The 22,206-nt window shown below is 42.5% G+C and overlaps 1 protein-coding gene and 1 long non-coding RNA gene across 3 annotated transcripts in view; one reads left to right on the forward strand and one right to left on the reverse strand.

The window, feature by feature from the left end:
- DHX35 (DEAH-box helicase 35) overlaps positions 1–20,381 on the reverse strand; it is a 73,444-nt gene extending 53,063 nt beyond the window's left edge. Inside the window, exons 1-4 of one of the 2 annotated variants that reach the window (XM_082430174.1) lie at positions 19,508–20,381; positions 11,946–12,079; positions 7,134–7,226; positions 1,473–1,550 (exon numbers count right to left, since the gene is read on the reverse strand). In XM_082430174.1, coding sequence (XP_082286300.1) covers positions 1,473–1,550; positions 7,134–7,226; positions 11,946–12,079; positions 19,508–19,547 — 345 coding nt within the window. In that variant the 5' untranslated portion in view covers positions 19,548–20,381. The remainder of the gene's footprint in view (positions 1–1,472; positions 1,551–7,133; positions 7,227–11,945; positions 12,080–19,507) is intronic. The other variant, XM_082430173.1, reaches the window with a different exon arrangement.
- Positions 1–22,206, forward strand: part of LOC309645411 — a 377,709-nt gene that overhangs the window by 44,403 nt on the left and 311,100 nt on the right. The window lies entirely within an intron of this gene.

The following is a 22,206-nucleotide window of genomic DNA, read 5'->3' on the forward strand; positions in this document are numbered from 1 at the left end:
GGAACAGAAAAGTGTGCCAAGAAATAATGGATGAAAACCTGCCTGATATAATGAGATTGAGCCTGAAGATTAAAAGTTCTTCCACATTTAAGAAAAAATGAGACAGAACAATCAGCATCAAGACATATCCTGGTACAAAAACAAGCATGTTACAAGCATTCAAGCAGAAAAAGTAGGCCAGGAAGGTAGGGAGTGGAAAAACTCCACTGGACCTCAGACTATTTCTATACAGTGATCCTCCAGGCCAAAAGACAGTGGAGCAGTGTCTGCACAGCTCCTAGAGAGGATGAATCAAGAATTGTATATCAACAAAGACCACAATCAAACATTCTCAGGCATATAAAATTCAGCCAAGGGCTTCCCTGGTGGCGCAGTGGTTGAGAATCTGCCTGCCGATGCAGGAGACATGGGTTCGAGCCCTGGTCTGGGAGGATCCCACATGCCGCGGAGCAACTAGGCCCGTGAGCCACAGCTGCTGAGCCTGCACGTCTGGAGCCTGTGCTCCGCAACAAGAGAGGCCGCATTAGTGAGAGGCCCGCGCACCGCGAGGAAGAGTGGCCCCCACTTGCCGCAACTAGAGGAAGCCCTCGCACAGAAACGAAGACCCAACACAGCCAAAAATAAAAAAATTAAATTAAAAAAAAAAAAAAAGAATTAGATTTAGAAAGGAAGTATTTAAAAAAAAAAAATTCAGCCAATCAAGAAATAAAGTGAAATGAGCAATTCAAAGTTGGCAAAACCTTGGAAAATTATTAGTGATTATTAAACTAGGATTAAAGTTAAATACCTGTGGGAGTTATGATTACAGAAAAGAATATATATTTATAAATCTTGAAATAAAAATTATAGCACTGCATTTATCACAAATGGAGGGAGGAACAGTAGAAAGAATCAGTGCGCTAATTTACTCTTGTGATAGGCAACTACCTATAACGTAGTTCCAAAAATAAGTAACACCCTAAAGCTTTTTGTAATCCTTTTTCTTAATTTTCAAGCTTTAATAAATTCTCTTGTAGAGAAAAATTATTTATCCAAAGTTCAGTAATTACTCCTATTTCACTGAAGTTTCCTCTTTTGTTAAATTCAACAAAAGCAAATATATGTCTATGAACCCATTTTTATAAAATCATTTCTATCCATCCAGCCAACCATTCATTTTTATGTGAACATAGAAGAGAAACTTGAAATGATGTTCACAAATGTTCACACTGTTTTTGCTGGGTGGTGAGATTCGGGTTTTGTTTTGTTTTGTTTTTAATTACTTTTTTCATTTTGACTTCTGTACTTTATTACTACATAAAAATTCATAATGTACAGGTATCAATTTTACAAAAATAATCATAGTTCTTTTTCAAGTGAAGAATTAAATTCTTGAGGAGCTGCAAATCATATTCATTTGCAGCTTTTAGGAAACAAGGAAAAAGTCACTGAAATAGAAGACACAGAGTCTTTACAACAAAAGAGAAACTCACTGTAACAGCAGCCACTCTTCGGGGCTGGGTCACTCCCACCACTCTTCCTTCGGCTGTCCAGCCAGCTTCTGCGAGGTACTACAAATAAAATCACGTTTCAGTATACACCTGACACCACTTCTCCAGAAACAATCTCCCCCAAGATGACCCTGGATTGTGTTAAAATCACTGAGAAAAGAATTAACAGATGGTTCTTCTCCCAGCAGAGATTTAAAAAACTATTTTGCAAATGAGGCATCTGAGGTTTTGAAATGTTAGGTCATGTGCTTAAGTTCACAACAGAGGTGATAATCAGAAGAACTAAGGCATAAATTCAACATTCTGACTCCCCAGTCTTACAAAATTTCCCCGTACTACAGCTCTCTCAAGGAATAAAAAAACTATCCACGGGTCACTCAGAACAGTGCTAAATCTGTAGAACAAAGAATTTTAAAGTACACACAGAGACAACTCAATAAATATCAACCATACAAAATATTTTAGTCAGAGTAAATAAAAATAATTAGATTCTTTTAAAAAGACCAATAAAACAATATTTGTTATTGCAAAAAAAAATCAGACTTTATATACATGTATATATCCCATTACATTTTATTAGTATACATTAAATTTGATTATATGTATTATCTGATTTATCTCTGTATTTATTTGCCACATATACTTATTTCTTACGTATTTATTTGATTATATGCTTTTTAAAATCCAAAATGGATAACAGGGGCTATCAGAGTTACCTGTTTTCATAATGTCTAAATTGTTTTACAATCAATATGTATTACTTCTATAACAGAAAAAAGATTTAAAATGCTGTTACATACATGTATCTGCTCACTTGTTCAAAAGAAATAAAGGAAGGACAAACTAGAAACTAAAGAGAAGAGAATGGTTGACTACGGAGGCTTGGTAGGAAAGGGGTGGAAAAAGGGAGGAATGAAAACATGGCAGCAGGGACGAAGAGGGAGGGGCAATGCTTTAAGGAGAGCTTTTTGTGTAGCTCTGACTCTCAGAACCACAGTCATGTTGCACGTACTCTTCAAGAACCCAAATGAATACACAAAAACAACCAGGATGTGGAGGGAAACCAAAAGAAATGCAAACACTATCAAATGACCCTTTCTGTATTACAAGCGAATAACTGATCGCACTGAAGGGGGTGGAGAAGAACCAACCTAAGTAACTGAAAACAGTCTTATCTTGACTGAAGGCCAGAGATGGAAAGAACTGTACCTAAATGCTGTAATCTACTCAGTAAATGTTAGGGGTATGGGTTAGCAATTCTGAAGCTATTTTATATGTCCGTTAGAATTTAACAAATAAATAAATACATTGTAGACAATGGAGTTTCTCACTGTTGAAGAAGAGTTACAAATAAGGAAAGGCTAGAATGAGCCCTATGATGTGGGATTGGAATCAACGAAGTATCAGCATAAATTCATGATTTTTAATATATATACAGATTGATACAGATATATAAGAGGGATTATGTAGGGATTTAGTATTCATATATATATTTCCTAAACCTGCCCACTGAGACTTATAGCAATGACACCTCAGTAACAATGAGCACGCTAGCGCCCAAATCTTGACTTTTAAACACCGTTCTCCAATAAAAGGAACCAGGGCTCCTTGGAGAAGTGGTTGATCCCAAGGCTAGTGCAGGAAAAACGTAAGACAAGCCTGAAACAGTTTGTGTTACTAGAAAGTAAGGAAGTGTTCAAAAAAAATGAATGGAGGCTTTTAGAAAGAACACAGGAGCCAAACTGAAAGAGCTCCTAAATGACCAAAGGTGGACCATTCTGACCAACAAAATAAATAATGGTAATATTGGATTTTAACCCATAGAACAAAATAAATATCCATGAATCCATACCGATACACATAAATAATTGAATAAATAAATAAATGAGGGAGAAAGGACAGTTCCTCCTTACAGAAGATTCCATTTAATAAATGTAAAAGGAAATAGGAATAGAGAAAATCATTCATTAGGGAAACACCTGAGTAACTGCTGCAGACAAGATCTACTGAGGGATGCTAAAATTAGTAGGTGATAGTTTGAAAAGCAGATTATTTGCAGTCTAAAAATATCTCCTCCAAGATATTTATCAACTACAAAGGGAAAGACAGTAACTTTACAGACGAAACCTGGCACCTTAACAAAGTGATCAAATTATCCTCACCAGTGGTAAGACCACCATGTCAACCCTCTTGATACGATGCACTAAGAAGGACACATCATTTCTATGGGATTCTTGCCAAAAATGCATGAGCTCATTCTAGTCATGAGAAAACGTCACACGAACCCAAACTGAGGGACATTCTATAAAATAAATGCCTGGTACTCTTCAAAAATGTCAAGGTCATAAAAGATGAAGAAAGAATGGGGAACTTTCATAGACTGGAGGAGACCAGGGAGAAGGATCCTGGATCTTCTGGGAAGTAACTTTGGTGGGGAAACTGATGAGCTTTAAATAAGATCTGTAGTCTGATTACTGGTATTGTTACTGTCCTGCTTTCGATTATTGTAGTAGGGGAAGCGGGGTAAGGGGTATACGGGAATTCTGTATTATTTTTGCAACTTTCCTGTTAGTCTAAAACTAGCTAAAAATAATAATTTAAAAAATGCCTGTAAGGAACAGAGTGTTTTAGATAATGTAGGTTTTTTGCTATCAAAACTGTGAAATTTCTCTCTTGCACTGAATACATACACAAAATACTACCAACCACCCCAATCAACACAAATGCAGAAACAGAACTACAAGAATAATGGCTAAGATTCACCGAGTACATCACTAAGTGCCAGGAACTGTCTGGTATGCATAACCCTATTTAATCCTCACAACAAATCCAATGCGGAAGGTAACAGCATCAGCAGCAATTTAGAGATAAGGAAACAAAGAAGTCATATGCTTTGTCCGAGGACACAGGTAAAAATCTAAGAGCTAGGATTCAAGCTCAGCAAACCAAAGCCATATAACCAGAACACAGTTCTACCATCCAAAATAAAACACACACACTCTTATAGTCAATTTCTTAGTACTAGTGTTAAGGGGAAGAAAAGCAATTTGCATAATAATAAATCTGTCCATGAAGCCAGACTCTCAATACACCTGGGATTTAGACTTCTGCCTGCTTATGGTTGCTTACAGGTGGAAATTTAAAGATGCTGCAAAAGCAGGTATAGTGTTGACATCAAGAGTCAGTGGATGTGGCTTCCCTGGTGGCACAGTGGTTAAGAACCTGCCTGCCAATGCAGGGGACAAGGGTTCGATCCCTGGTCCGGGAAGATCCCACATGCCACAGAGCAACTAAGCCCGTGTGCCACAACTACTGAGCCTGTGCTCTAGAGCCCATGAGCCACAACTACTGAACCTGTGTGCCACAACTACTGAAGCCTGCATGCCTAGAGCCCATGCTCTGCAACGAGAAAAGCCACCGCAATGAGACGGCTGCGCACCTCAACGAAGAGTAGCCCCCACTCGCCGCAACTAGAGAAAGACCACGCGCAGCAACGAAGACCCAACACAGCCAAAAATAAATTAATTAAATTAATTAATTTTTTTTAAAAAAAAGTAATTGTGATGGTTGCACAAATCTGTGACCATACTAAAAACCAATGATGGGTGGTTTTAAAAAATATTTTAAAAAAGGAGGCAGTGGATGTCACAGAGGGAGGTTATTGAATTCCATCTCAGTTCCCTCCACTCTTTTTAAGGGTTACCAAATCTGGTCTTCTTGTTAGAGTGGGATTAGGAAGAACTCCACCCACTAGAAAATGGTACTAATAAAAATTGTTATAAAGAGCTTGTTTTCACAGTCCATTGTTTTGACAGAGCTCTAGGCAAAAATATCACCTAACTTCCACATATAGTTTGTGAAATTTCAAAACAGTTTGTTGACAAAAACCTGCTCATATTCTTGCCATGACCTTTAGTTCCTCAGCCTTTCCAGTTTTCCTAGGCCGTAACTCATATTTAGCTCCACAAGAAGCTGGAAACTGTGACTGTCTCAGAGAAGTGGAACTGAGTGGTAAGGAAGAGAAATAATCCTACCACGGGAGGGAGAGCAGATATTTGGGCCAATAACATAATCTATTTTCACCAGCAAAGCTTAGGAGATTCACTTTTTACCACTTATTCCTTTGTGCTTTTTACATTTTGTACCATGACTGTATTTCCTATTCAAAAAACACAATGCTTATTTTTAAAATACAGTTCCTTAAAAATAATTAGGGGCTTCCCTGGTGGCACAGTGGTTGAGAATCTGCCTGCCAATGCAGGGGACACGGGTTCGAGCCCTGGTCTGGGAAGATCCCATATGCCGTGGAGCAACTAGGCCTGTGAGCCACAACTACTGAGCCTGCGCGACTAGAGCCTGTGCTCCACAACAAGAGAGGCCGCGATAGTGAGAGGCCCGCGCACCGCGATGAAGAGTGGCCCCCGCTTGCCACAACTAGAGAAAGTCCTTGCACAGAAACGAAGACCCAACACAGCCATAAATAAATAAATAAATAAATAAATAAATAAAAATTTAAAAAATAATACAATAAAATAATTAAATTCAGGGACTTCCCTGGTGGCGCAGTGGTTAAGAATCCGCCTGCCAATACAGGGGACACGGGTTCGAGCCCTGGTCCGGGAAGATCCCACATGCCGCGGAGCCACTAAGCCCATGTGCCACAGCTACTGAGCCTGTGCTCTAGAGCCCACGAGCCACAACTACTGAAGCCCGCACGCCTGGAGCCTGTGCTCTGCAACAAGAGAAGCCACTGCAATGAGAAGCCCGCGCACCACAACGAAGAGTAGCCCCCACTCGCCGCGACTAGAGAAAGCCCACGTGCAGCAGTGACCAACACAGCCAAAAATAAATAAATAAAATAAATTAATTTTTTTTAAAAATCTATATTAAAAAAGGAAAGAAAAACCTGCAAGGACTCTTATCCCTGACCACTTAAATACCATTCTTCACCCTCCAAGTCGAAACTCTTAAGACACACTTTGACTTCACCCTATCTTTCCACTCTTGATCTTACCGGTCCACTCTGTTGAGCCCCAAGCACTTCTCCACCCCAATATCTCTAACCACAATATTCACTGGATGAGGACACCTTCCCAGCCAACTCCCACTGATCATTCAAGGTCTATTTCTTTGTCTTTTTTTAATATTTTTTCCCCAATTTCAAATGTCATTTCTTTTATGAGGCCTTTCCTGATCCTTCTTTCCACTTCTATCCACACCAGATAAAATTTTGTCCTGTAAGAGAGGTTTCTTCCATAGCACTGCATAATTCTATAACAGTCAATCTTTATTCACAACTATAGCGGCATCCATCTTACACCACCTCTTCAACTGCAATTATTTGAGAACAAAAACTATGCATTACACCTCTTCAAATGAGTTCCCGTTGTTCCTTTCAGAGTATGGCTATTCTATTATTATTTTAGAATTATAATAAATTGAAGATTACCATTACTTCTTCTAATCAAAGAAATTAAAAGTTTAATAAAAGTTCAAAAGTTTAATAAAAAACATCTAGTTGGGTTGACTATTTCCTCTCTGAGAGGAGATCTTAAAAATGCAAAAACATGGTAAAGAGAGTTCTCAAGTTACAAAATCCTTCCAATCAAATCTAAGTACAAAGACACATTTAAATGTACTCACCTGTGGAATCTGCGTGCTTTTCCCACATCCTGTTTCTCCAACAATCACCACTGTTTGATAGTTTTCTATCAAGTACAATATATGATTCCTAAGCTGAAAAAATATAACCAAACATTGTAAATAGATATACATTTTCTCAAAAGACCTAAACAAAGATATTTAAACATTATGAAATGAGCTGTTTGCCAAAGGGAAGGAAATTTTAAAAAGAACTATCAAAATATATTTCTAATATACATCAAAATACATTGCAGGTACTGTTGGTGTCAGTACAAGGTGATACAACTGCAACTGAGTGTAATAACTTATCAAAATATATAACACACATACCCTTTGATTCAAGATTTCCACTTATAAGAAGTTATACTACAGACATCCTAATACACATGAACAAAGATGTATGTACAAGCATACTCACTGCGTACTGTTTATAAGAGCCAAAAATTCAAACAGCCTAAATGTTCATCAACAAGGGAGTGGTTACACAGCTGTGAAACACTTCAATAATGGAATAATATACAGTTGTTAAAAAAAACAAATGTCTATTTGTACTGATGTGGAATGGTCAATGAGGTCTGCTATGGTAAGAAAGCAAAGTGCAGAAGAGTGTGAATGATACACTACTATTTGTGTTTTTAAAGAAAGGGTAGGGACTTGCCTCGTGGTGCAATGGTTAAGAATCCGCCTGCTGCTTCAGGGGACGCGGGTTCAAGCCCCGGTCTGGGAAGATCCCACATGCCGCGGGGCAACTGGGCCCATGTGCCACAACTACTGAGCCTGTGCTCTACAGCCTGCAAGCCACAACTACTGAGCCCGCATGCCACAACTACTGAAGCCTACCCGCCTGAATCCCATGCTCCGCAACGAGAAGCTACCACAATGAGAAGCCCGCGCACCGCAATGAAGAGTAGCCTCTGCTCGCCGCATCTAGAAAAAGCCCACACGCAGCAACAAAGACCCAATGCAGCCAAAAATAAATAAATTAAAATTTAAAAAAAGAGAAAGGGTAAATACATATATGCTTCTTTATGTATAAGCTACTTTAAGGAAAAACAAAACAGGAAACTGGTAACTATACTGTCTCCAGTGAGCAGAAGAAAGTGGCCGGGGAGCAGGGGCGTGAAGGAGACCTCTGAATTTTGTTCAACATGCATGTATTACTTAATTTAATTTTTTTTCATTTATTAACTTGTGAAAACAAACAAAAAGAATATGCTTTCATCTCTACCTCTATGGCCAAGTTCACAATATAGCAACCATAGGTTACAACTATATTTCAACTGGGCCTTCCTTAACCCATTCAGTGGGAGCAGAAACACTGATTTGGCCACTGAAAAGTCACAGATAATTCCAAGATCCCATGTACTTAGCTTCAGAATGTATTTCTGTACCCACATTTGATTACAGACACACCCGACGATCTGGAAAGTCATAAAGGTATTCCATAAATTCCTGGTTTGGAATGAAGTAAAAACCTGCCAAATTCTCCCACTCTGATCACTGCTCAGCTCATCCGACTCCACACCAACAATGTGTTTGGTGAAGACTGGGAGAGACAGGATGCTGCCTTCCCAGCTAAATAAGGTATTGACTGTTTGGGGTTTTGAATTTAGCATTATTTAGGGTCTAAATATGTAGTTCTCAAATCTTAGTATAAAAATCTTTTAGGATATTTGTTAAAAATGAAGATTCCTAGCCCTACCCTCAGGGTTTCTGACTCAGTAGGGCTAGGGTGAAGCCCAGGAATCTGCATTTCTACAAACACCCAAAGGAGATTCTGCTGCAGGTACTCTGGGACTCATCTAGATGCTTTCCTGTCGATTGCTTGGACTCTGTGCTTTCTCTTGTTTTGGGCAGGGAAAGGGGAAAGGTTTGGGCTCTTCACAGGTATTTTGTAAATGATATTTTGTAAATCCATCTGCTGGATGGATGGTTGAATGGATGGATGGATGGGTGGGTGTTCAGGGAAAACTTGAAAGAAAATTTGAATACAGAGAGAGACACACATGGTATTCCAGGAAAGGGAAATGACATAAGTAAAGGAAAGAAGATGGAAATAGGCAAACTATATGAACTCTATTCGAGGTGTGCTAGAAAATGCTCACGAAAGGCTCCAGGTTTGACTTGGAAATGAATTACAATAGGTGTAGTTAGGGCCGCACTGTGAAAGCCTTGAACGTAGAGCTAGCATCTGGACTTTAGCCAGGAGGCAGTCCATGCTATAAGTGTTCCGAGAAAATTGGGCAGCAATATACAAGATTGATTTAAGCATGAAGAAACTGAAGGCATTAACTCATACTTCATGTGCTAAATACAAAGCATTGCAAATGGAGTCTGACGTGTGACATTCAAGAGAGAGATGACAAAACTATTTCCAGTTTGGAGACTGGGAGAATGACGGTACCCCCGACAGGCACAGGCAGGGAAATCAAGGAGAGCTGGTGCAGAGGACCAGACTGAGCTTCAGCGAGGTTGAGGTTAAGGAAGTAAGAGGACAACCTTGCACAGCACTGTTCAGGGCCCAAAGAGAACGCCGGCCTACAGGAGGTAGCCAAGGGGAAGGCTGCCTTGAAATGGCATTGGGGTAAAGGGGGGTGAGCCTTCAATTTACTGCTGCTTTAGTTTCAACTTCTATTTTTAAAGCTATTTTCACTGGGACTTCCCTGGCGGTCCAGTGGTCAAGACTTCGCCTTCCGATGCAGGGGGTGCAGGTTCGATCCCTGGTCGGGGAGCTAAGATCCCACATGCCTCAAAACATAAAACAGAAGCAATATTGTAACAAATTCAATAAAGACTTTAAGAATGGTCCACATCAAATAAAATCTTTAAAAAAATTTTAAAAAGGAATTTTCACTTTTAGTTTTAATGGGGGCAGCGGTGGTGAATGGGTAACTTTTTATCCTTTTGGTCTCCTAGCTTTATCTTTAACATTTTATGAGATTGTAACTATGCTTAAGCTCTGCTTTGATTTTTATCAGTAACTTATACCCTTTTTCTTACCATTTTAATTTCAATGTTATTAATACCTTCTTGCTTTCTTTTTTTTAATGTTATTTCATTTATTATAAGTACAGCTGGAGGATGAAGAAGAGTCAAGAAAATTAAATACTCAGTAAACAATAATCATCCTTGTACTTCAACGTTTACTACATGTCAGGTATCTTACTAAATGCTCTATGTGGATTATCTCATCTGGTCCTCGTAACAATCCTATGAGGAAGGTACCATTAGTCCCATATGACAGATAAGTAAACAGAAGCTCAGGCAGTGAGCAAGGCCACACAGCACACAAATGATGAAGCCTGGGTTTGAACTCTGAAGTCTAGCTCGAGTCCAGACACTTCATCACAGCTCAAACTGTGTCCCTCAATGGTGAACCTATGATCTTATCTCCTGAGGGTCAAACTGGTTTACATTCACACGAAATGGATGAGGTTAATCTCCTGCAGAAGAAACCCAGCATCTATCAGTACAGGAGTAACTAAAACGTTTGGGGCCACAGAAAAGTCTGATCGAGGTGACTTGGTGAAATTCAGAAGGCGGCTGTTTCATATCCATTTGGAGAAAGAACGTATTAATAGAAGAGGCATTATTAGCACAGTCTAGACAAAAAAACTCCCGAAGTGCAAGGACTCGGGCAGCTTTCACCCAACACTGTCCGGAAGAAAGAGAGACACAGGTGCTGGTGGCCCCACTTACTCGGGTCATTCCAGAGACATCATACAAGGCAGGGACAGTTCATCACCCTTCATCAGAGGCTACAGGAAATAAATATCCTTCAACTACATCTAAACCATCCTTGGCTCTGAGCCCACTTCCTAATTACAATTTGGCTTCCCATGTGGACTTGGCAACGGGGAGAAAAGTGTATCCATGGACTGTATTATCTGTACTGGAGAACCACGGCTCACTGTAAACAAATATACTCTTAATTCTAGTTTACACTTTGGTCTCTTATATGTCCATTTCATGAGATTAATAAAATCACGTGTCTGGATGTGCACATGGTATGTAATAACCATACCAAAATCCCATCACTATCTCAGTGGGAGTTAATCTCTTCAACAGAAACAACCTCGTATTTCTAATTAATCTTGGGTAAAGAAATATGCCTTTAAAAAGAAAGCTAAAATTGGCCACATGTTGGTAATTTGTTGAAGATGGATGCATAAAGAGTTCACTGTGCTGTTTTCTCTACTTTTCTGTATGTTTGAACTTGTCCATAACTGAAAGCAAAGAGGGGGAAAAAAGAATGTCATTTCATTTCTTCCAGTTTTTCCAATATGTTAGATCTAACCAAAAAAAAACTGTAAGGACTTTCCAGACTTACAAAGTTAACTAACACACACATATTTTGAACAGACGATCCCTTCAGATAAGGGTATCTCTGAGCTCGCTGCATTCTAAAGGATCATTAAGAGTAAGAAGAGATTATTCACTTCAGTGCCAAGTATAAAGCTACTGCCGGGCACTTCCCTGCTGGTGCAGTGGTTGAGAATCTGCCTGCCAATGCAGGGGACACGGATTCGATCCCTGGTCCGGGAAGATCCCACATGCCATGGGGCAACTAAGCCCGTGCACCACAACTACTGAGCCTGTGCGCCTAGAGCCCATGCTCCACAACAAGAGAAGCCACCGCAATGAGAAGCCCGCGCGCCGCAATGAAGAGCAGCCCCCGCTCACCGCAACTAGAGAAAGCCTGCGCACAGCAACGAAGACCCAACCCAGCCAAAAAAATAATTAATTTAAAAAAAAAAAAAAGCTACTGCAGGCTGCTTCAGGCCGATGACTGAACATACTTATTTAATGTACCTTGAACACCGGCAGCTTCTGCCTCTGCTGCTCTATAGAAAGGGCGGCATAAGGATTGTAAACAACAGTCGTTGCAGAGTTTTCAGCTAGACTTTGTCTCTCTTCAGAGATGCTGACACCCGGTCCCTCTGTACCTGCAACAGAAATGTTTTTTTCAGATTCTCTGGTATAAGGAACAGAAAAATTGTGTGAAAGTTACAAATTCAGGGCTTCCCTGGTGGCGCAGTGGTTGGGAATCTGCCTGCCAATGCAGGGGACACGGGTTCGAGCCCTGGTCTGGGAAGATCCCACATGCCGCGGAGCAACTGGGCCCGTGAGCCACAATTACTGAGCCTGCGCATCTGGAGCCTGTGCTCCGCAACAAGAGAGGCCGCGATAGTGAGAGGCCCGCGCACCATGATGAAGAGTGGCCCCCGCTTGCCACAGCTGGAGAAAGCCCTCGCACAGAAACGAACACCCAACACAGCCATAAAATAAAAAATAAATTAATTAATTAATTTAAAAAAAAATTAAAAAAAAAAAAAGTTACAAATTCAAAGATGAAGATATACAACAGAAGCACTGCATTTTAATCTCAAACTACCAAAAGGTATTAAACTGTAATTTCAGGAAAGCATCTAGAAAGGCGCCTACGAGACTACAGAAGAGCCTCACTGCGGTGTCAAGAACAAAGGAGATGGCACACCTATTGGGCTCCAAACTGGCCACACGCAACTGTACATTACAGAGGACAATGTATTGAGTTCTGGCCACCATGCTGCTATTATTACCAAACTCTTAATAAAAGTGGCAGAAACCTAGTGGGAATTAGCTGAGGCAAACGATGAATCCTATCACCGTAGGATGGCAGCAAGGTTCAGGGTCAACAGGCACCGACCGGGGACTCAAATGCTGCCTGGCCTTTTTCCTTCTCTCTCTGTCCCTCTCGACAAGCTCCTTTCAGTCCCTGGGGCTGGCTTCTCTACAGGAGCTGGAATTAAGGCTGCTTCCAGGGTCAGAGCTCAGGCTCACAGTTTCTCCACCAATCACTCACTCACTCACCCAGCAAGGATGGACGTGCCAGAGATACAGCAGTGAACACTACAGATGCCGGTCTTACCCTGGTGCAGCTTACTTGCTTCTCTTATTCTTCCTCCCAAAGGAACATAACTTAGTGCATAAAGTGGTAATGAAGAAAGACCCAGTGAGGGGAACCGGGAGTCCCAGGTGTGTGTTGTCTGTTTGGGAGATGAGGAAGGCTCTTTTTCCCCCAGCTTAGGGCCGCTGCCCAGCCTGATCCAATCAACCACGGCCCTGGACTGGGGTACAATAAGTGGCAGCGCCTATCTGAATCACAGAATTGCAGTGGTTGGTTGGGAAGTGCTGGGCCAAGAAGCCACCGTGCTGAGCAGATTAAACACCAGATACCCACCGTGGCTTCTTGGTAAAAACAACGAAAAACTGGGCCTCAGGGTGGTGAAGAATAGGGAAGCCATATCCTCCCATGAAAAGCTGTTCAACGTACAACTTTTAGCCTGAAAAGGAAAATGCCTTAGGAGGAACATGGGTTCAATTTTTATCATCAGCCTCTGTAACTTTTCACACCAAATTGTTCGTGCAGCCCAAGACAGAACTCAGAGTAATAAGTAAATGATACAGGGTTCAGAATTCAACTCAACATAAGGAAGTTATCTCTAAAAGTTAGACTTGTTCAGTACAGGGGTATGCCACCTTTGTGAATCAATAACCACCCCCGCCAGAAGTTCACAGCCTTCTGTTAGGGGTGCTACAGGGATAATTACCCAATACTATCACCTCCCGGGTTTTCTGAACTCAGAATCTGTGATGCTATGTGAAAGTACAGAGGCTTTGTGATAAGAATATTTAGCCCAGTGATTTATTTTTACATTTTTGAGGGGTCCCAGATCCCTTCGACAATCTAATAAAGGCTATGAACTCCATCTCCTGAAAAACACACCAGAATGTAATTTATCAGAACACAAAATGCTGGAGGTCCAGAAACCCCCTAGAGCTAAATTTAGAATCACTGCTGTAGATCTCTGATCCCTTTTCCTTTCGTTTCTAGGAACATAGTTGTGTTCCGGAGGTCCAAGGTTGCCAAAAATCAGGTAAGTGGGGCACTGCTGTATTGTTTTGCCAAAATGTTGACCTTCCTTTCAACAAGATAAAAGATAGAACAGGACCTGGAATAAAGCCTGTGCTCAAAGAGGTGAGTTTCCTTTCCTTTCTACCCTTATTATCACTACCTCTGATTAACTCCTTGTAATCTTCACCCAAGAGAACTAGCGCAAAGAAATAGCTTATCCTCATCAGCTCTGTTTTTGTCCTGAATTCCCTCCTTTTCCAAACATTCTAAACCTTTACAGCATGTCTAGAATCTTTTATTTTTTTTTTAATTTATATTTATTTTTGACTGCATTGGGTCTTCGCTGCTGCGCGCGGGCTTTCTCTAGTTGCGGCGAGCGGGGGCTACTCTTCATTGTGGTGCGCGGGCTTCAGTAGTTGTGGCTCACAGGCTCTAGAGCACAGGCGCAGTAGTTGTGGCGCACGGGCTTAGTGGCTCCGCGGCATGTGGGATCTTCCCGGACCAGGGCTCGAACCCGTGTCACCTGCATTGGCAGATGGATTCTTAACCACTGCGCCACCAGGGAAGCCCCTACAGCATGTCTAGAATCTTTTAACATTGCTCCCGCAACGTCTCTTACTTCCTCCCACAGCAAGGTTTAATCCATCCAGGTGTCTTCCTGACTACCCCATCCCTCCTGTCTCTAACCTACAGCCAAGTTCACCTCAGTACATTCAGTTATGAGGTCTTTTACGAGAACAGCTACTGTCAGTCAATGAGGAGCATGTCTCCTCCATACAGAAGACTTCATTCAACCAAACCAGGCTGACTTCCCCGCCATATATACATCCCACGGGCCATGCTGGCTGCCTATGGTTTGTTTTTTCCCTTGGGAACATTCTCAGTGGTTAAGCAAGTAACAAGTTTCTAATTCTTGTAATTCTTATAAACCATTTCCCCATCTATCAAACAAGGCTGATAACAGCACCGCCCCCCACCAATCCAGCAGTCCCTCTAACCCAATTTTTCAGTTTGAGTGGTGACCCATTAACGGGTTAGGAAACTCATGTAGTGGGTCATGGCTAGCACTTTCTAAAGATGAACCAGAAATAGAATAGAAAGTACCAGAGTGCACCCCAAGAAGCAATATTGTTTTTGTACAACTCTTTTTAGTTGTGTGTGTGTGTGTGTGTGTATGCACACACATGTGCATGCATGCTGAATCACAACACAATACATTATGTGCACCCACGCTGGGTCACAACACATTTCTTACTGTATTATCAGGTCAAAAAATCTTCAAAGCTGTTGTTATAAAGCGTTTGCCAGGCACGTTGTCAAACATTGATTTTATCATTAAATATTTGTTGAATGAAGGAAGGAAAAAGGCCAGGCCCTTCTGATCCACTTGTACTAGCAAATCAAGTCAAACTTTTTTCTACAAAAAACTCAGGCAGCTCATACAAAGATCTTAAGGCAGAGATCACAAACTGGTAGAGATCACAAACTAGTTACTCAAGGACCCCGAATATGCCACTGTTAAAATGTTTGAAATCATTCATTTAAAACATGTAAAAATTTCCCATTCTAATCTGGATATTGAGCCCGTATGACACCAACTGGGTGGAACCATGTACAGCTTCCTGCTTTAGATAGCATGTGTACGCTTCAGTGTAATCAATACTGTACACATATCAGTGTACACATGCTCTAGTTTGCCACAGTTCCCACCACTCCCTATTATTTCCACCCAGCACCTTCACTTATTTAGATTGTCCCAGGGCTTCCCTGGTGGCGCAGTGGTTGAGAATCTGCCTGCCAATGCAGGGGACACGGGTTCGAGCCCTGCTGGGAAGATCCCACATGCCGCGTAGCAACTAAGCCCGTGTGCCACAATTACTGAGCCTGCGCGTCTGGAGCCTGTGCTCCGCAACAAGAGAGGCCACGATAGTGAGAGGCCCGCGCACCACGATGAAGAGTGGCCCCCGCTCGCCGCAACTAGAGAAAGCCCTCGCACAGAAACAAAGACCCAACACAGCCAAAAATAAATAAATAAGTAAATAAAAGTGAAATTCTAGATTGTCCCAGAGGCCCCCTGTAGCTACCTGAGCTTGTGACTCCCAGCCTATAGGACATATTCATCTAGCCTTACACCCAGTCTCACTCACTTCCCTGACCTTTACCGTGTATTTCCCACATCCTATTTTAATATCTTCAACTTCAGTTTCCTAATCTGTAAAATGAGAGTAATACCTCCATCACAAAATACTGTGACCAGGACTTCCCTGGTGGCGCAGTGGTTAAGAATCTGCCTGCCAATGCAGGGGACACGGGTTCGATCCCTGGTCCGGGAAGATCCCACATGCCGTGGAGCAACTAAGCCCATGCGCCACTACTACTGAGCATGCGCTCCAGGGCCCACGAGACACAGCTACTGAAGCCCGCACGCCTGGAGCCCGTGCTCTGCAACAAGAGAAGCCACCACAATGAGAACCCATGCACCGCAACAAAAAGTAGCCCCCGCTCGCCGCAACTAGAGAAGGCCCACACACAGCAACGAAGACCCAACGCACCCAAAAATAAATAATAAAAAAAAAATTTTTTTTCAAAGATATTGTTACTGCTTAATAAGATGACATAAGTAAAAGTGACTAGCACAAAGGGCCCAGTAAGCGTGCACTAAATCCATTCCCATCTCAGTGAATGACAACAGTTTACCTACAACAGTGGTTCCCAAACTTTGATGCACACTTGAATTACCTGGGGATCTTTAAAAAATACTGACACCTGGTTCTTAGCCCCTCCGGACTTCTGATTTATTACCATAGGGTATGACTGAACAGCAGGAGTTTTAAAAGCTTCCCAAGTGATTCAACTATACAGCAAAATTTGAGAACCACTTACCAAGATAGTCACCGAACCCAGAAATCTGAGTCATTACCGACTTTACCTTCCCCTACATCTGCCTCTAAAATCTCTCCCATTAAGGTCCCTCCCTACTGCTCACATGCCAGAATTGAGGTTTTCAATATCCCTTCTCGATTTTAGTAGCACCTTCTCTTAAGGGTGTCCCTGACTCTAATTTCCTCCCGCAAGCATTCTGCTCACCAAGGTCAGAGTTATCTTCCAAAAATAAACCTCATTGTGTTACCTCCTGTTTAAAAACAGTGAAACCCAAATTCTTTAACTTGCATGGAGACTTCTCACGATGAGGCCCCTACTTACCTTTCTGGCTTCATCTCCTACTACGCCCCAAAATACACCCTGCCACTAAACACCACGCTACTCAATTATTTTGGTGTTTTGGACACTGCTGAGGCACCATCCCACTTTGCCTCTGTTCATGCTACACCCTTTAGAGCTCCATTCTCCTACCTCTCTGCAGAACAAAGCCTCATTTGTGCTTCAACGTTCACCTCAAAAATATCACTGTCTTGATGAAGTATTTCTTTTTTTTTTTTTTAAACTGACTTTTTTGGTTTTTATTTATTTATTTATCTTTGGCTGTGTTGGGTCTTCGTTTCTGTGCGAGGGCTTTCTCCAGTTGCGGCAAGTGGGGGCCACTCTTCATAGCGGTGCGCGGGCCTCTCACTATCGCGGCCTCTCTTGTTGCGGAGCACAGGCTCCAGACGCGCAGGCTCAGTAACTGTGGCTCACAGGCCCAGTTGCTCCGCGGCATGTGGGATCCTCCCAGACCAGGGCTCGAACCCGCGTCCCCTGCACCAGCAGGCAGACTCTCAACCACTGCGCCACCAGGGAAGCCCTTGATGAAGTATTTCTTATCCACACACTCAAACTTTTCCCCTCTTCTATACTTCCAAGTAATTATAGTAGTTAATATGTATCTAGTGCTAAGAGCTTGATGTGTATTATCATTTAATCCTCAAAACAATCCTTTGGGTAGGTGTCATTCCCAATTTACAGATAGGGTAACCGTGATTTTCCCAAATCACCAAGTTAGTAAATGGCAGTCAGGATGGTCTCTACAGTCTGACCCTAGTAGAACTCATCTTCCTTACCACCGCCTTTTTCTGCCTCACTTTAAAATCTCTTAAAGAGGATATCCGACTTCATATTATAATTGCGAGAGACAGAGTATAAATCTTGAGAGCAGAGCAGAGCCCTAGTCATCCTATTTGTCTCCTAACCACAAGGCGAGGTGTTCAGTAAGTATAACTTCAGTGAATGAACTAAATAATGGAATAGAACTCTTAGAATAATCCCATGTTCTTTAACCAAAAGATTAGCTGGTCTGATTTTCAACAATTCATTTAGGCCTTTATTGTACTTAACACTTCGACCTGTTATTAAAGGCTTGAATAAATAAAATAGAGGATATCTCATTACCTAATGGGATCTTAGCTTTGGCTGCAAATAAAACTCAGGATGGATAATTGGCTGATGACTTAAATGCTGAATCATAAAATTATCGTTAGGGGACAAGCTACAGATTTTAAAAAAAGAATTAACACAACCCTTGCTTAGGTTTATCTTCATCATCTTTGATAGGCACGTTCAGAATTTCTGGGAACCACTCTAAAATACCCCTTAAAAGCTTCCCTTATATTACCTTCTCTGTCTTATTTCATTTTTGCTGCAATATACAATACTGTGCACATCCAGACCTGCGGAGGTGCAAGTGGTGGGGAAAAAACAAGCTGGTAACCCTTTAAGAAACTTTTGTTTTTCACAGGAAACTGATGGAAGAGGAGGAAGGGTCTGGCACGTAAACATTCAATAAAATCCTGACTAATGAGTAAATTCAAACAAAACAAGCAAATCAATTTGCGGCTGACAATGGTGTTAGCCTGCAAGAGGGGGAGTGGGTGACAGCCAATACGAAGGGGAGTGTTCACTTTCTGGCAGACACGTGGGGCGGACAGAAACCCAAAAACAGACTAAGATACTTTCCCTTTTAATGATCACTTCCTCTACATCAAACAATGCGTCGTGCTCGTTATTCCAGCCCACAGGATAGATGTTACTATTCTGCCCATCTCAGAGATAAGAAGACTAAGGCTAAGAAGGGTTAAATGACTTGCCCAAAGGAACTCTGCTACTCTACGGCAGAGCCGAGAATTCGAACCCAGGCAGTCTGATTTCCTAACATGAACTCCTAAACCCCGAGCAGCAGCCCCTGTCCGGCCCCAGCGTAGCCCCAGGGCGGTAACAGAACACGCGTGGGCGCTTTAGCGTTTCCCCATCGCACGGGTTGGGCAAGACAGGCATCAGGAGTGAGGAAAACGAGGCCTGGGGAGGCTGAGAGACTGGAACGAGATCACACAGTAAACTTCTGCCCCAGCTGGGGGCGGATCCCTGAATCCCTCGGGACCACTGTGGGCGCCTAAGCCGCGGAGCCCACCAGCTCGGAGGCAGCGGTGGCCAGCTCGCTGAGGTCAGGCCTGCGAGCAGGGCCGCAGGCGCCAGGACGCCGGCCGCGGGGCCAAGACCGAAGTCAAGCTGCCGCATCTGCCCAGCGTTCCGCCAAGGGCCTTACCGGGTCTCCAGAACTTCACCGGTCCCACGGGCGCAGCCATGCTGAGGTGAAAGGTCCCGAGGAAGGCTCCACCCCTCCTTTGCGCACAAGGCCCCGAAGGGGCCGCGGGGCGTGGCCCGCGAGGAGCCCGGGCCCGGGAGGTTCCGTGGTGTTACGGCCACGCCCCCGTGACTACCGCCCCCTCCGAGCCACGTGATGTGCGTTTCAGCCCCGCCGCGGGGCCCATGTGACCCGACCCGCCATATTGGAGAAAAGGGCGCGCTTCTCCGCCTCTTTAGCGTGAGGGACCTGGGTTTTAAGTGGCCTCCCTAGGAGCATGGCGGTCCTTGGGTGGCGGCCGCACATCTCGGGAAGGGCGAGCTTCGGGAAGGGACCGCTGGCACGAGAGTTTGTCGCCGCCTGCGTCACTCGGTGGGCAAGGAGGCAGTGTATCCCAAATTAATGTTACGTTACAAGCTATCACAGCTGTACTATTTCTTTTTTTTTTTTTCAAGAGTTGTCATATGCAAGAGTAACTATAACTAAGGGAGTTCAGCACAGCCTTAAGGGGCAGAATTAGAACCAGAGGGTGGCAACGTATTTTGGAGCTGCCTCCAGCAGTGAGTTTTCTAGCTCTGCAGGTGCGTGAGCATAGGCTGCAGACTACCTCTCAGGGCACTGGAGGCAGGATTCAAGCTATGTTTGCAGAGTTAGAATAAATGTTGTCATTTTCAAACTTGAGACACTTATATACTTACTAAATTTATTTTATTTATTTATTTATTTCTGGCTGCTTTGGGTCTTTGCTGTGCGCGGGCTTTCTCTAGTTGTGGCGAGCGGGGGCTACTCTTCGTTGAGGTACGCGGGCTTCTCATTGTGGTGGCTTCTCGTTGCGGAGCACGGGCTCTAGGTGTGCAGACTTAAGTAGTTGTGGCGCGCAGGCTCAGTAGTTGTGGCGCACGGGCTTAGCTGCTCCGCGGCATGTGGGATCTTCCCAGAGCAGGGCTCAAACCCGTGTTCCGTTCATTGGCAGCCGGATCCTTAACCACTGCGCCACCAGCGAAGCCCTGTACTATTTCTTTTAGTCTCCAGATTTTCAGATTGGAGGATAATAATAGTAACTACCCCTAGGGTTTTCTGGTTCAGTAGATATTGGGCGCCTACCGTGCGCCCAGGTACTGCAGTTTCAGCCTCTTCTTTCACAGAGCTTGTGTCCAAGGCGGCGGGGTGTGGGGGGAGGATGTCGTGGGAGTAAATGAGTAAATGCTCGATAAACAGTAGTGTCTATTATTATCAGTAAATAAAACAGTGGAAACAGTATGCAAGTCTTTAGGGACCTTGAGAGTAATGCTGAAAAGGGGAAGGGGGAATGGATTAAAATAAGAAACTTAGAAATGGGTAGAATTGTTAGGCTAGGACACTAGCCCAATGTTTCCTCTAGTTTGACTACTCATGATTCAAATGCTTGTGAAAAATACAGATTCTAGACCCCAATAAATCCCGAATCAGAATTTCCAGGGGCATGGCCTGGGAACCTGCATTTCGAGCCACTCCACAGATGATTCTTTCCAGCAACCAGTTTGAGAAAGATTCTACTAATCCAAATGAGAGCTAATAAGCTCGAGTAATAGGAAATGTTTAATGGATAGGCAACTAATTGGAAGGAAGTGAGAGGCTTCAGAATCTATGCACTTTAGAGCTGTGAAGAAAATTCTGCATTCTTTTGAGAGCAATGGCATAGTCATGGAAATATCAAGGGTTTTGGAGACAAGTAGACATGATTTGGAATCCTAACTTTGCCATTTCCTAGCTCCTGGCTGTCATCCAATCTAAGTTGTAAAATGAGGTTTAAAAAGGTTGTATTAAATGAGAGAACACGTAAAGCCTTACTGTGTAAGACACAGCAGGCATTCAATGTTAGCTCCTGATAACTCAAATAGAGCAAATCCACCAGGGGAAAAATCAGACTTTACATACATACACCCATTTCCAAATATCCCTTTTGATTTAGTTCCATAATAATGAAAATAGGGTTCACTATTTTCAGTGATCATCACTGTGCCTAGAATTCTCCATCAATCCTTTAATATCCTTCTAAGAGTCAGCTCTAAGAAGACTTCTCTAAATTCACAATCCAACTTAAGTATTCTCCCTCTGCAGACCTGTGTGCTCACTTTTGTGATTTAACACTTATTTAGCTGAACTCTACTTAATCTGCCTGCACTATTAACACTGGGAGCTTCTTGAGAACAAGCATCATATCATATTCTTATTATAGCCCAATAATAAAGTGACTATTGAGTAATGTATACATGAACACCATGCTTTATACTTAATTTTAATTCTTAATGACATTGATTCTTCCTTGTTTTATTTTTGTCTGATTTTCACTAAGGGCCCAAGTATACAAAACAGGGTTTATACATAAATACAAGGGAAAATGAAATAAATGCCACTTTTTACGATTCCTGTATTTTATAAATTACTCTATGACTTATATGAAGACTTCCTATTTACAAAGAGATCGTATAGTAAGACATGCCCAAATTACTGGATCATAATCTTAAAGCTGGAGGAGACTTTAATTGTCTAGTCTAAATTCTCTGTTTTATAGAAGAAAAAACTGAGGCCCATGGAGGTTAAAAGACTTCATCAGAATCAATGAGCTCACTTAGTATCAGAACTGAAACTAGAATTCAGGCTTTCTAATTCCCAGGCCA

The sequence above is a fragment of the Balaenoptera physalus genome (genome assembly GCF_965194825.1).
Source record: "Balaenoptera physalus genome assembly, chromosome: 16".
NCBI lineage: Eukaryota > Metazoa > Chordata > Mammalia > Artiodactyla > Balaenopteridae > Balaenoptera > Balaenoptera physalus.